A 14,060-nucleotide genomic window follows, 5' to 3' on the forward strand; every position below is an offset into this window, starting at 1 on the left:
TTTCTTCTGATCGTCCTAGAGCTGGTTCTATACCTTCATTGGAGTCCAGCTGTGTTTGATAATACTGATTGGACCTGGTTAGGAAAGACACACACCTGTCTATATACGACCTTACAGCTCACAGTGCATGTCAGAGCAAATGAGAATCGTGATGCCAAAGGAACTGCCTGAAGAGCTCAGAGACAGAATTGTGGCAATGCACAGATCTGGCCAAGGCTACAAAATAATTTCTGCTGCACGTAAGGTTCCTAAGAGCACAGTGGCCTCCATAATCCTGAAATGGAAGACGTTTGGGACGATCAGAACCCTTCCTAGAGCTGGTCGTCCGGCCAAACTGAGCAATTGGGGGAGAAGAGCCTTGGTGAGAGAGGTAAAAAAGAACCAAAGATCACTGTGGCTGAGTTCCAGAGATGCAGTCGGGAGATGGGAGAAAGTTCTAGAAAGTCAACCATCACTGCAGCCCTCCACCAGTCGGGGCTTTATGGAAGAGTAGCCCGACGGAAGCCTCTCCTCAGTGCAAGACACATGAAAGCCCGCATGGAGTTTGCGGGGGCAGTAGCTTTAGCAGGGACGCCCAGACTTCCCTCTCCCCAGCCAGTTCATCCATCTCTTCCGGGGGGGATCCCGAGGCGTTCCCAGGCCAGACGAAGGATGTAGTCTCTCCAGCGTGTCCTGGGTCGTCCCCGGGGCCTCCTCCCGGTGGGACGTGCCCGGAACACCTCACCAGGGACGCGTCCAGGAGACATCCTAAACAAATCCCCCAGCCACCTCATCTGGCTCCTCTTGATGTGAAGGAGCAGCGGCTCTACTCTGACATCCTCCCGGATGACCGAGCTTCTCATCCTATCTCTAAGGGAGAGCCCGGACACCCTGCAGAGGAAACTCATTTAGGCCGCTTGTATCCGTGAGTGCAAATGGTTGTTTGTTTGTATGTGCCCTGTGATTGGCTGGCAACCAGTTCAGGGTGTACCCCGCCTCCTGCCCGATGATAGCTGGGATAGGTACCAGCACGCCCGCGACCCTAGTGAGGAGAAGCGGCTCAGAAAATGGATGGATGGATGGATATATATATATATATACATATATATATATATGTATATATATATATATATATATATATATATATATATATATATACACATATATATACACATGTACATATATATACATATATATAGGTATCCAAGATCCAAGGAGGCCAAAAAGGTTTTTGAAGCCACGTCGTAGATAGACTGGAACAATGGTTCTGAAGTTGACAAGGCATGCTAAGAGTTTATAGTCTGCTCTGAGTGCTGAGAGTAGTGAAAAGAGGGCACACGGGTCATGCTGAGCTGCTGTCATATGTCTCAGAGGGGAGACGATCCTCCGAGTGGAGAACATTAAGCAGCTTGCGAGTGCTGGTTGGTTACGAACTGAAAAGAAGGGGCCTAAGCATGGAACCGCCACACTATTAAAGCAACATTCCTTCCTCTTAGATAATGGGCCCTTAAAAGTTTTAATAGGAGGATAAAAATGTCAGGGCATAGAAAGGAGAATGGGAAAGGAGCTGAACCGGATTTGGTCAGGCTGAGCTGCAACACAGATGGTCACAATGAGTGACGAGCCAGCCAGTGGGTAAAGAAAGGAGAGAATCCATCCATGGGCTCCTGTTCAATGTGCACTCTGAAAAGGCTACTTGAAGCAGGTGGTTCCCTTTCTCTGATTGAAACAATTGAAAGCAAACACCTTGAGACATGATCGACACACATCACCAAATGGCTGAATTTACAGATTTTATTATGACATTGCACCTCTGTAAACCTCACAGTAAGTGAATTGAAGCTATTCATGTGTATCCATGAAATCAGTCATCCTAGAAGATTTGCTCAACTGTACAGTGCCCTGGATTGCCTATTCGCTAATTTGCAAGTGACCACGAACAGCAGAAATAGCTACAGCATTAGATTGGCTTCTTTTCTTAAAGGTTAACTGATCCCAAAATGGCTTAAGGTTTGGTGTATATCCATGTTTATAATGATCTCGAGAATATTGTCTATATGTGTGACAGCATTTGTAAACTGTATGTAATGCATAGGTCTGGATTTGCACAGGTTTATCTGCATAATGCATACATCTCACATCTCAGCGTTTTTGTTCATCTGTGTCGCAGACTGTAGTGCAACACCTGCTGGGGATGTAGTCCCTCTTGTCTTCACGCTCATATTCTATCAGGGTCACCTTGCTGTGAAGTCTCAAAGGAATCCCCTCTACAATTGTGCATCCTCTCACAAGAGAAAGTATGCCAGCTGCAGATGCACACTATGTTATTATACAGTCACATTCTTTCCGAAATCAAAAAAGGGACAGACAGCTGAATATGTCTCAGCAGAGCTCCGTCTGGCATGCTGGTTATAGCCATGACAGCCAAGTGTTAGTGGAAAAACCCCACTGGCACAGAGGCAGTCCACAGCAGTGCTGGGCTGGCCAGCCTTGGGATTCAGCCTTCAAGAAAGCCACAAGCAAAAGGGATGCCCATCTAAACTGAGGTCCAGCAAACTCGGTGGCAAGGCAGTCAGCATTTGCTAAAAACCCTAAGCCACCGATGTATATTTGTTCAAGGGTGGGGGTCAGGGCAGCGGGGGCATGGGGCCTGTGAAAGTGGACAAAGAGGAAGGATGACGGGAAGATAATGTTGTATGGACACAGAGAGAGGGTGGAAAGGACAGAGGGGAAGTGAACACAGGACTAATGACAGAAACATGTCCTTTTGTTTGCTGCTCGTTTGATGGCAAACCCTTACTGCTCACAACGAGAGCATAAGGCATTCCATGCGCTCCACTTCCTCGGAATAGGAAAAGAGCCTGGTTATACGGCTGGGCTGCAAAGCAATAGAGCAGTGATTTCTGCACTTGTAAAAACAGTTTTGTGGCATGCAGGCATGCTAGAGCCAAGAGGGCACACGTCAGATCGTCTCCTGCCCAGTGGGACAACCTCACAGTACTGGCAGAGCATTAACAACATTAAACTCTTTGCTTTGTATCACTTGAAGAATGAAAACTGGCCATCATATGACACGTTACTTCATGGTTTATTAAAAAAGAACTTAATAAATCAGGTGTCAATCACCCCTTATCTGATTTCACCACAGAGAGGCTGCAAAGCAAAACTAACTTTTATGCAAATATTTATTGTGGAATTTCATCACAGCTATCGGAAAATTCCTTGCATTTTTACAGTTCTGGCTGGTCGGCACAGAAAACACACACATCCCAAAACTGACACAACCCGGTTTGTAGCTAAATGTCAAAAAAACATGTTTGAATGTGTCCCAGGAATTAATAAGATAAAAGCTACAGAGTTCTGCATGTTCACTTTTGAATGTGGGGAAGAAAATAATTCACAAGCGGGGCAACTGCACCCTGAGAAGCAAGTGAAAGTTATGACACAGTACATTCTTCCTGCCTGCTTCCTGTGACACACTTTCTGTCTATGACGTGACGCAGTGCACGCCAATGACAGACTCCTACCGGTTGTCAGTTTTTTTTGTTTTGTGTTTTCTTTTACCTGAGTTTTTACTCTTTATTAAAAAGCCCTCGTTTTAATTTTTGTAAGTTGAGAAGCGTTTATTTGGTGGTGAGCTCCAGCCACACCAGGTCTCATGGACTCCAGCTCAGCTCTTGGCTATTTGTTTCTCTCACCGCCTTTTCTCCAAAGCTCGAACTGTATAGCAGTGCGTTTGAACTCATATATCTCCTGCACCCTGCTCCTTGAGAAGTTGTCTCTGCTCGAGGGACCTGTCAGGTCATAGATTTTAACCGGCACACCTGATAGCATAGGTTGTTGTTAACCTAATAACCTGGCAAGTAGAATCCAATCACGTGATCAGAAAGTAAAATGCCATTTCCCAGGGTCCCCACACAGTGCACACTGCTGGCCATAAGCAAATACAAAAACTAAAAAGCGAATTCACAACGCATTACACAGCAGCGCCTTTGTCCAGAAAGTTTGTATTCAGAGATCAAGCTATGTCCACAAGCACCGCCGAAGGTCAGGGCAGCCCGGTAGTTTCAGTATATACAGTGGGTACAGAAATTTTTAAGACCCTCTTAAAATTTTCACTCTTTGTTATATTGCACCCATTTGTTAAACTAATTTAAGTTTTATTTTCCCCCTCATTAATGTACACACAGCACCCCATATTGACAGAATAAAAACGGAATTGTTGAAATTTTTGCTGATTTATTAAAAAAGAAAACTGAAATATCATACAGCCATAAGTATTCACACCCTTTGCTGTGACACTCATATATTTAACTCTGGTGCTGTCCATTTCTTCTTGTCATCCTTGAGATGGTTCTACACCTTCATTGGAGTCCAGCTGCGTTTGATTATACTAATTGGACTTGATTAGGAAAGCCACACACCTGTCTATATAAGACCTTACAGCTCACAGTGCATGTCAGAGCAAATGAGAATCATGAGGTCAAAGGAACTGCCTGAAGAGCTCAGAGACAGAATTGTGGCAATGCACAGATCTGGCCAAGGCTACAAAATAATTTCTGCTGCACTTAAGGTTCCTAAGAGCACAGTGGCCTCCATAATCCTGAAATGGAAGACGTTTGGGACTATCAGAACCCTTCCGAGAGCTGGCCGTCCGGCCAAACTGAGCAATTGGGGGAGAAGAGCCTTGCTGAGAGAGGTAAAGAAGAACCCAAAGATCACGCTGCCTCAGCTCCAGAGATGCAGTCGGGATATGGGAGAAAGTCTTTATGGCAGAGTGGCCCGACGGAAGCCTCTCCTCAGTGCAAGACAAATGAAAGCCCGCATGGAGTTTGCTAAAAAAAACACCTGAAGGACTCCAAGATGGTGAGAAATAAGATTCTCTGGTCTGATGAGACCAATATAGTAATTGTTGGCCTTAATTCTAAGTGGCATGTGTGGAGAAAGCCAGGCACTGCTCATCACCTCTCCAATACAGTCCCAACAGTGAAGCATGGTGGTGGCAGCATCATGCTGAAGGGGTGTTTTTCAGCTGCAGGGACAGGACCACAGAACACTTTTCCACTTTGCATCAGTCCTTCTTAGATAAGCTCGGGCTCAAAGAAGCTGGCGGCGTTTCAGAGTGTTGTTGATAAATGGCTTTTGCTTTGCATAGTAGAGTTTCAAGTTGCACTTACGGATGTAGCGCCGAACTGTATTTACTGACATTGGTTTTCTGAAGTGTTCCTGAGCCCATGTGGTGATATCCTTTACACATTGATGTCGTTTTTTGATGCAATGCCGCCTGAGGGATCGAAGGTCACGGGCATTCAATGTTGGTTTTCGGCCATGCCGCTTACATGTAGTGATTTCTCCAGATTTTCTGAACCTTTTGATGATATTATGGACCGTAGATGATGAAATCCCTAAATTCCTTGCAATTGTACGTTGAGGAACATTGTCCTTAAACTGTTCGACTATTTTCTCACGCACTTGTTCACAAAGAGGTGAACCTCGCTCCATCTCTGCTTGTGAATGACTGAGCAAGTCAGGAAAGCTCCTTTTATACCCAATCATGGCACCCACCTGTTCCCAATTAGCCTGTTCACCTCTGGGATGTTCCAAACAGGTGTTTGATGAGCATTCCTCAACTTTCTCAGTCTTTTTTGCCACCTGTCCCAGCTTTTTTGGAATGTGTTGCACCCATAAAATTCTAAGTTAATGATTTCATAAAAACAATAAAGTTTATCAGTTTGAACATTAAATATATTGTCTTTGTAGTGGATTCAATTGAATATAGGGTGAACATGATTTGCAAATCATTGTATTGTGATTGTATTTGTTTAACACAATGTCCCAACTTCATTGGAATTGGAGTTGTAATATAATACAAAAGAAAACAAAACCATGAAGTTATTTGTCTCACCATATATAAAGTATTGAAAGGAAATGTGGTCATTGACAGTAGGTTCCACTTCTAAAACTGAATTGCTGCGAGTCAAAGGTTTCAACGAACTTCAGATTTTTTTTGGTATGCGGTAAAAGCTCTTCGGCTCAATTTGATCAAATCTGTATAGCCGAAATCTGAATGGCCGAAAACGCAACACGACACTACAATTATTATATTAACGAAAACAACAACAATTTCATAAATGCGTCCATGATCATTTTTAAACTGAAGCTTATATGGCGATATACACTGTTACCGTGAAGGGATTGAATTTATACCATGACATGAATTTTACGTCATATCGCCATAGGTGCCATTCATACAGCAGAATAAATCAAAGCTTCTTGTCCAAGACCCAGATTTTACACCAAGTACATTTGTGAATATACTGAGACGAGAATTTTTTTTTCAGTATTCAAGCTTTTGTGACATTTTGTTTACTGGTGTGCCATGAGATTTGTCAAATTTAAAATGGGTGCCTTGGCTCAAGAAAGGTTGGGAAACACTGCTCTGTTCAATGCAATCTAATTGCCATTAATACTAAGAATGCATCAGCGGCAGATCGCACTGATCAGCCAACTCTAATGAGACTGAATACATTAGTTGTTTTACGTGACCGACGTAACAATCCATCAATGCACACCGAAGAATTGCCTTACTTCGACTTCATAAATTTGCAGAACAGAAATGATGAATGTGTAGGTTGCCTGTGTCTGAAATTCCCAAATTCCAGTGTACTGGATCCTGTCTCTATCACACACACACAGAGTACACATTTTGTAGGGCTCCTTTAAAAAGTAAATGTGAAATCAAATCCAAAGCCATGGACACTTTCTTGACCTAAATGTCATTCCTATCAACCACAAAGCACATAGGCTGGCCTTTGAAAGACTATCTCTTCACGAGAAGAAATGTTTGGAGAGAATAAATGAACTGTTACATTTTGGCCAGCTAGACGATAGAACCTCCTGTTTGGGAGGTCAGAGGGGATGGGGGGGAAGAGTGGGGGGCACACAAATCTAATAAGAGACAGACCAGCAGCAACCTTTTCATTAGCTGAGAGGCTAGCAGACCCCTGCTGCTTAATTGGCACAAGTTCAATGCTAACAAGGGTTTGGGCAGAGGAAAAAGACTGCAACCAGAATGCCAGACACCACAGTGTCCAGCCCACCACCATCCACAAAAACTCACAATTTGCCCAGAATACTGTATCAGTTAATGAAAAAAATGGAAAACTGGTGTCTTTTTAATAGGAACACTAAAACTTACATATACATAATCATTCCTTCCAATTTCCTTAAGACTCACAATGCTGTAATGATACTGGAAAAACAATACCAAATAACCACACAGATCATACCCAAATTGTGACTGACAAGGAATTGGATCACTGGTACTGACACCGTCAACTGATTAAGCATCAATTCTGCAAAGGGCCCGACTTCTTTAAAGGAGAGAATGTGATGATGGAAGTTGCATGTCGGGTGAGCGTGCCATTTGTGTCATCAGCGATGGATCATACAAGCACCACACTTTGCTACTGGTGGACAAAGTTTATGTTCTGCCGACACACCGCAACGAAAACAAACAACTTGAAACAGGGTTCATTAGTTGTTTTGAAGCACAACCCTTTCGAGCATGAGCAAAAGTCTTACTGTAACCATGACGGAAAAGCTCACACAGTGCTGAGGAAGTAATAACTTAAGCCAAAGCTGCAATATATTGTAACTCTAACCAGGTGCTTTTTGTACATAAACCTAACCAGACCTCAATTTGAGCGTTCACACATCATATAACATAATCATTTCCAAAGGCTCTTTTAATATATGTACTCGTTACCTGCACGTCATGTCTTGAAGGGAACTATCACATCCAAAACCGACCCTTTGAAGGGTCCCAGCAGCTAATGAGCTCCACTTGTATTTTACTGATCAAGTGTTCATTTATGATGAGTTGGGAATGAGAAGGTGTTGAATAATAAGCAAGAAAGTCATCTTTCAAAATAATGAAACAATGACAAAAAGACCTGCTATCTGAGTGAAGGAGAGATTTTTATTACATCTACATTATCTCTACTATCACCTGATCTAAATTTCATTTCGAAGCAATGTAAATTCAAATTAATATAAAAATGAAATGTTAATGGGAATAGCAAGGACATTTATCAAGAAAGAAAAGAAAGAGGGATCTTGGGGAGACCGGTCTGGTGCTCACACTCTGCTTCTGACACCATGGATAGAGTAGTGGTGCTTTGAAACACATGATCCAGCTTTTTACTCCACTCAAATAACACTGCGTTTATGAAATGTAAACATTGACAGTTCACCAGGCCAGCCTGATCCCATGAACCCGACTTCCAAGATGTACAGTTCACAATCCAGGGTAGTTTGGAACATCATAGCCCAATAACTACCACCTCAATCCCAGGTCGAACTGGCTGCGCTTTGGAATCCGCTGAATAATGACTCCTTGCAAAAATATGTTTATCGAATTGAGATAACAAATGCATGTTTATTGACGACCCAATTCAAGGCTAATGCTGGATGGAAATGGTGTGGGACAATGCAGGGCACGTAAGACAAGCTAAAATATGTTCAGAGATGAGATGGTCTGAATGAAAAACTGATACTTGGAGAAAAATAAGACGTTTTTAAAGTATATGTATGTTGTCTATACATAGAATATTGGATGAAAGTACAAAGAAACAAAAACATCCCTTTTCATTAAAATGTTCCAATGTAGGTAAGTGTTGAACAAGAAATGCCCTGCTGATTTGAGACAGAAAATTGGTGCACGAATTCCTGTCTTGTGTTCATTACAATACAGTCTCATGCAACAATAAGATGTCAATAATACAAAGGCAACCGCCCGTTTGTGACAGGACCGTCACTGACCACCTGCTTCGCCACATGTCACAAGCACTGAGTAGGCATGGTCTCTTCTGAAAATTAGCAAGATAATACATGTACGCCTCTCTGTCCAGGCTGCTCCGAACAATTTGACTAGATGAACAGCCATGCATCCATTTTTATACTGCTTATCCTTATTAAGGTCACGAGTAAACTGGACCCTCTGGTCTGGTAGGCAGCCAATCACAGGATACATACAGACAAACAGCCTTTGACACTTACATTCATGTTAACACCTATGGACAATTTAGCGTACATCCCTTTTTGGGGATGTGGGAAGATTTGTGCTCCGAAACCCACACAAGCACAGGCAGAACATGCATCTCCACACTAAGGGCGGAGCTGAGATTTGAACCACGCACCTCAGAATTGTGAGGCAATTGTGCTGATAATGAAGTTGCCAACTTGCATCTTCGTTCCCTCCAACGACGAGTTGAGCGATTAAGATTTTTTGTACTCAATGCTAAGGTGATGATCGTCGAGTCGACTACGACTAATTACGGTTCTTCTTTACCTCTCTCACCAAGGCTCTTCTCCCCCAATTGCTCAGTTTGGCCGGACGACCAGCTCAAGGAAGGGTTCTGATCGTCCCAAACCTCTTCCATTTCAGGATTATGTAGACCACTGAGCTCTTAGGAAACTTAAGTGCAGCAGAATTTTTTTTAACCTTGGCCATATCTGTGCCTTGCCACAATTCTGTCTCTGAGCTCTTCAGGCAGTTCCTTTGACCTCATGATTCTCATTTGCTCTGAAATGCACTGTGAGCTGTAAGGTCGTATATAGACAGGTGTGTGGCTTTCCTAATCAAGTCCAATATAATCAAACACAGCTGGACTCCAATGAAGGTGTAGAACCATTTTAAGGATGATCAGAAGAAATGGACAGCACCCGAGTTAAATATGAGTGCCACAGCAAAGGGTCTGAAAACTTATGGCTGTGTGATATTTCACCTTTTTAATAAATCAGCAAAAATTTCAACAATTAACACTTATGGCTGTGTGTACATTAATGAGGGGAAAAAATGAACAATGATTTTAACAAATGGCTGCAATATAACAAAGAGTAAAAAATGTAAGGGGTCTGAATACTTTCTGTACTGTATGCCCGACAGTTTGTCATACCCTGAAGGTGTCTGTGATTTTTAATTGGCTGCGTGAGTTAGGGCATGGGGCCAGTGGAAGGAGAAAGAGCATTGCAAGCGTGCCCATCTGTGTGGGGTGACTGCTGACGGTTGAGAGGAACATCAGTTGGATGTTTTTTTTTTTTGGCGACATTAATCGTTGTTTTTTACAATAAAGAAGTTATTGATCAACTACTACAGTTCTGCCTTTTCACTATTACAGGAGGCTGTTTGGTGAATTTGCTGACGGCTGACATGATAATTTAAGACTGCTCCTCAGCTAGCAATAGTGGATGCTTTTTCAGATGGGTGTGCATAGCACTTGTGCTTTTGTTATATCTGGAAATCCATTTGCACATTTAGCAAGTGGCCATGTTACTGGTCTTTTAGTAAAACATTGCCACACATTTGAGGCACTGGTGCTACTTTGCTGCGTAACCCATAATCTTCATTGCGGAGTGGTAATGTCGACTAGTGGACGAGTCGACTGATCAGTTCAACCCCTACCTCCTGCGGCCGGTTTATCACAGCCTCCATCAGGAATGATCTATGATATGGGTAAGTACATATTTTATTCTTTTTCTCTCTTATTATTTTGTAGTTGACTTATAAATGTTAAGAATGTTAAACATGGTAAAAAATGAGTATGTAGCAATGTAACGAAAGCATGCCACAACATGTTGATCATTATGAATGTACTGTATGAACTGTACATCTTTGCATGGCCTACACAAACAGTGTCTCGCTTTGTTCTGTAACATCGAGAAAACCTAAGAAATGTCAAAACAGTAAACATAAGGTGTGCCTTCCTCAGGCACTACCCTTTAATTTTTTTTTCTGTACACACCACTCTGGGCCACCTCAAACAGCCAATGGCTCCAAATGCTGTCAAAATAGAATGGGCTCCATTTAAAGAGTCGGAGGGACAACAAGGAGAGATTTAATACTGTACCTCTCTTCTTTTGTTTTCTGCTACAGAATGAATTTTTTTTTTGCTCTCCTCAGTTTGAATGTACATATTCTTTGATACCACAACATTAAAAAAAATTGTTTTTACATGTGAGATACAGCATACAATGGAATTAATAATTAAAATGATGATCCAAATATGACTTTAGTGGTCTAATCTTTTTCTAGTCAGTTACATCACTTAAGTGAATCTGTGCATTATGTACATATGTAACCTTTTGGCCTTTGGATGCAGGTATGCTGATTGTCACTCAGGAGGAATCCTTCTCTGCAGCGACATTCATAACTGCCCATCATGTTGACACAGATCTGCTGGCATCCGCCGTTTCCTTCTGAACACTCGTCTACATCTGCATAGAGAGACATACAAGACAATTAATACTATTACTTCAGGACAGAACAAAACTTACGTGGACTGCTTCTGCCAGAGTCTGGCAAACTAGCTGTAAACCACAATCATAATAAGCAAGTCTTTGAACAGAGAGTTCTAATAAGAACCAGATGAGTATCGTTTTTTAAGCGTCTACAGTCATTCTGCGAGGCCTTGGGTATTGTAGACAGAGCTATGCTTTGAGTTAAATGCTAATATTAGTGCAAGTACAAGCCGTAATATGTTTACCACACACTTACATTAAGATCTTCGCATGCACTAAAGTACCTCTGAGGTTAATGTGAATGTCATAATTAGCGGGTCGTAACTTCTTCCACACCAAACTCATCCAAACATGCCTTTTATAGACTGCTTTGTACTCTTGGACAATGTTTTCAATCTTTATTGAGCAAGGCACCCATTCTGCATGACAAAAATCTCACGGCAAACAACCCAAACAAAAATGTCACAAAAAAGGATGAAAACTTTAAAAATGATGATCTTGTCTCAATTTACTCACAATCACAAATTAACTCGGTGTGAAATCTGAGCCTGTTTAATAGAACACAAAGCTGATATGCTCGCAGAAAGCCATGACTTATTGTGTTGCAAGAATGGAACCAGGTGGTTACACAGGTTTAGGGTACCGTCTACCATTTAATAGAAGAGCATTTACAGTAATAGTTCTGCCTGCCACTACAGTACATGACATTGGCCTAGATAAATGAACAAATATATATCCGTAAAAAATAAATAATACATCTCAGAAACAAATAATTGAAATTGAAGTAAGGCTGAAACTAAACTGTTCAAACAAAGTTGGAAGAATAAAATAATTCAATAGAAGAAATAACATTCAGAGGGAACGAGGAGTCTATCCCAACCCCTGATCGATTAAACATCCATCCATCAATTCTCTGTACCACCTATCCTCACTAGAGTCGTCGTGAATGTGCTGGAGCCTATACCCTCTGACCTTGGGCAAGTGGTGTGGTACACTTTGAACTGGCTGCCAGCTAATTGCAAGGTACATAAAGACAAACAACCATTCACACTCACATTCACACCTACGAACAATTTAGATGCTTCAATTAACCTAACATCCATGTTTTTGGAATGTGGCAGGAAACGGGAGTACCCACAGAAAATCCATGCAAGCACGGGCAGAACATGCAAACTCCACAGAGGAAGCCCGGAGACCGGATTTGAACTAATGACCTCTAATTAACTGTGAGTCGGACGTGCTAACCAGTCGGATCACCGGGGCACCTCGATTGAACATGATGAAGTTTCACAAATGTTCTCTCTGAGGCTAGTTTAACGGTGTGTTAAACGAGTCGAAACAGTAAGAAAGCCACTGGGTGGAATCTTAACAAAATAAAACATAATGGCATGCGACGACAAACTTATTGCTATTGACCACAAACTCATTATTATAAGTGACAAAGGTCTAGCAAAAAAAGATGACCAGACCATGCTCTTCACTGGAGCTGGTAATTCAGTTTGACAAAAATTGTATTGAATGTTTATATAAATATTTTTAAATATATTGGCATGCCAAAAGGGCTTGTCTTAATCTGTCTGCAGAGGCCATGACTTCACTAATCGGTATCTGACGTAGCAGCATACCATAGTTGCATAGAAACTGCCAACTTAAGCATGCCTAACCCATAAAATTGCACATGCAGCACAAACCCCTGGCATGCGAGAAACCTAATCCACCTGGGCCAGAGTACCTGCTGATGACGAGTGTCTGTCAGCCCTGCGGCTGAGGAATGCAGTTGGAAGGGAGGAAGCAGGAGTTGAGGAGGAAGGTGACTGGGTGGGGGGGGGAGTGACTTGAATGGTGGCGTGGTTGTTGGAGGGTGACAAGCAACCAAGTTAATGCACCTCAAATGCACACAGAGGCAGGGCCTTTTCAAAGGTATCGCCTCAGGCTTGGCTCTCCCACAAGACAAGGAACAGCGGCAACCACAATTGAGACTTCCACTGATAATAAATAACACACTCCTCTGTGCTCTGCGCAGATGGGACAAAAACATGTCACTCAATATCAAAACTTTTACGCTGTTCCACTTTCTTGTTGCTTTTCTTGGTCCAAAGCACTGTGCGTGAGTGCACTTTGGCTCTTGAGGTAACGCTCCATTTTTCTCTCTTCCCCTGGAGACCCGGGCTCTATCACTATCGACCACACTGGAACCTTATCCACCCCACTGCTCGATGCATCAATAATCTGCTGTGTATACAAGGCTGTTTTTTTAATAAACAGTCATGCGAAACTAAATTACTGTCTATTTGTCCAGTCTGAGAAGGCCTCTAGGTTAAGTTTCCTTTCTGGGGAATTCTCAGCCCGGCAGAGTTACAAATTAAAATTTACTGCGTCGTCTTCTTTCTTCCTCACAGAAATCCCGAGACAGATGCACAGACAGCCGTGAGCTCTAAATGGCACCTGACAAGACAGCACCCTCAGGGACTTGACAAGTCAGTCAGTGAGTGGCAGGTCACACTCTTGAACCCAGTCTCCTGTCCTATTCTTACATTCCAGCCTCAGCTAGGGTGCTGCTAGCCACATATGCAAAAGGGCTAGGTTTTCATTGATTTAGCATGCAGTTTGCCTTGCTGTTGACCACAGGAAGTTGGCAACAACAAAGAGCTGGTTGAAACAGAAAAGTTGGTCTTATGCATGCACAAACCCAAATGTCCCTAATGCAGGCACAACATGCCTGTGAGATAGGCAAACTGCTTCAGAAGTCCTGCGGGAATTATTTTTCCATACTCTCAGTG

At 42.5% G+C, this 14,060-nt stretch overlaps 1 protein-coding gene across 4 annotated transcripts in view; it reads right to left on the reverse strand.

Annotated features, from left to right (window-relative positions):
* Positions 1-14,060, reverse strand: part of scube3 (signal peptide, CUB domain, EGF-like 3) — a 135,904-nt gene that overhangs the window by 52,833 nt on the left and 69,011 nt on the right. For all 4 annotated transcript variants that reach the window (XM_061795676.1, XM_061795683.1, XM_061795666.1 and 1 more), the window contains exon 4: positions 11,122-11,256. In XM_061795676.1, the coding sequence (XP_061651660.1) occupies positions 11,122-11,256 (135 nt within the window). The remainder of the gene's footprint in view (positions 1-11,121; positions 11,257-14,060) is intronic.

The sequence above is a fragment of the Phyllopteryx taeniolatus genome, chromosome 1, assembly GCF_024500385.1.
Source record: "Phyllopteryx taeniolatus isolate TA_2022b chromosome 1, UOR_Ptae_1.2, whole genome shotgun sequence".
Lineage (NCBI taxonomy): Eukaryota > Metazoa > Chordata > Actinopteri > Syngnathiformes > Syngnathidae > Phyllopteryx > Phyllopteryx taeniolatus.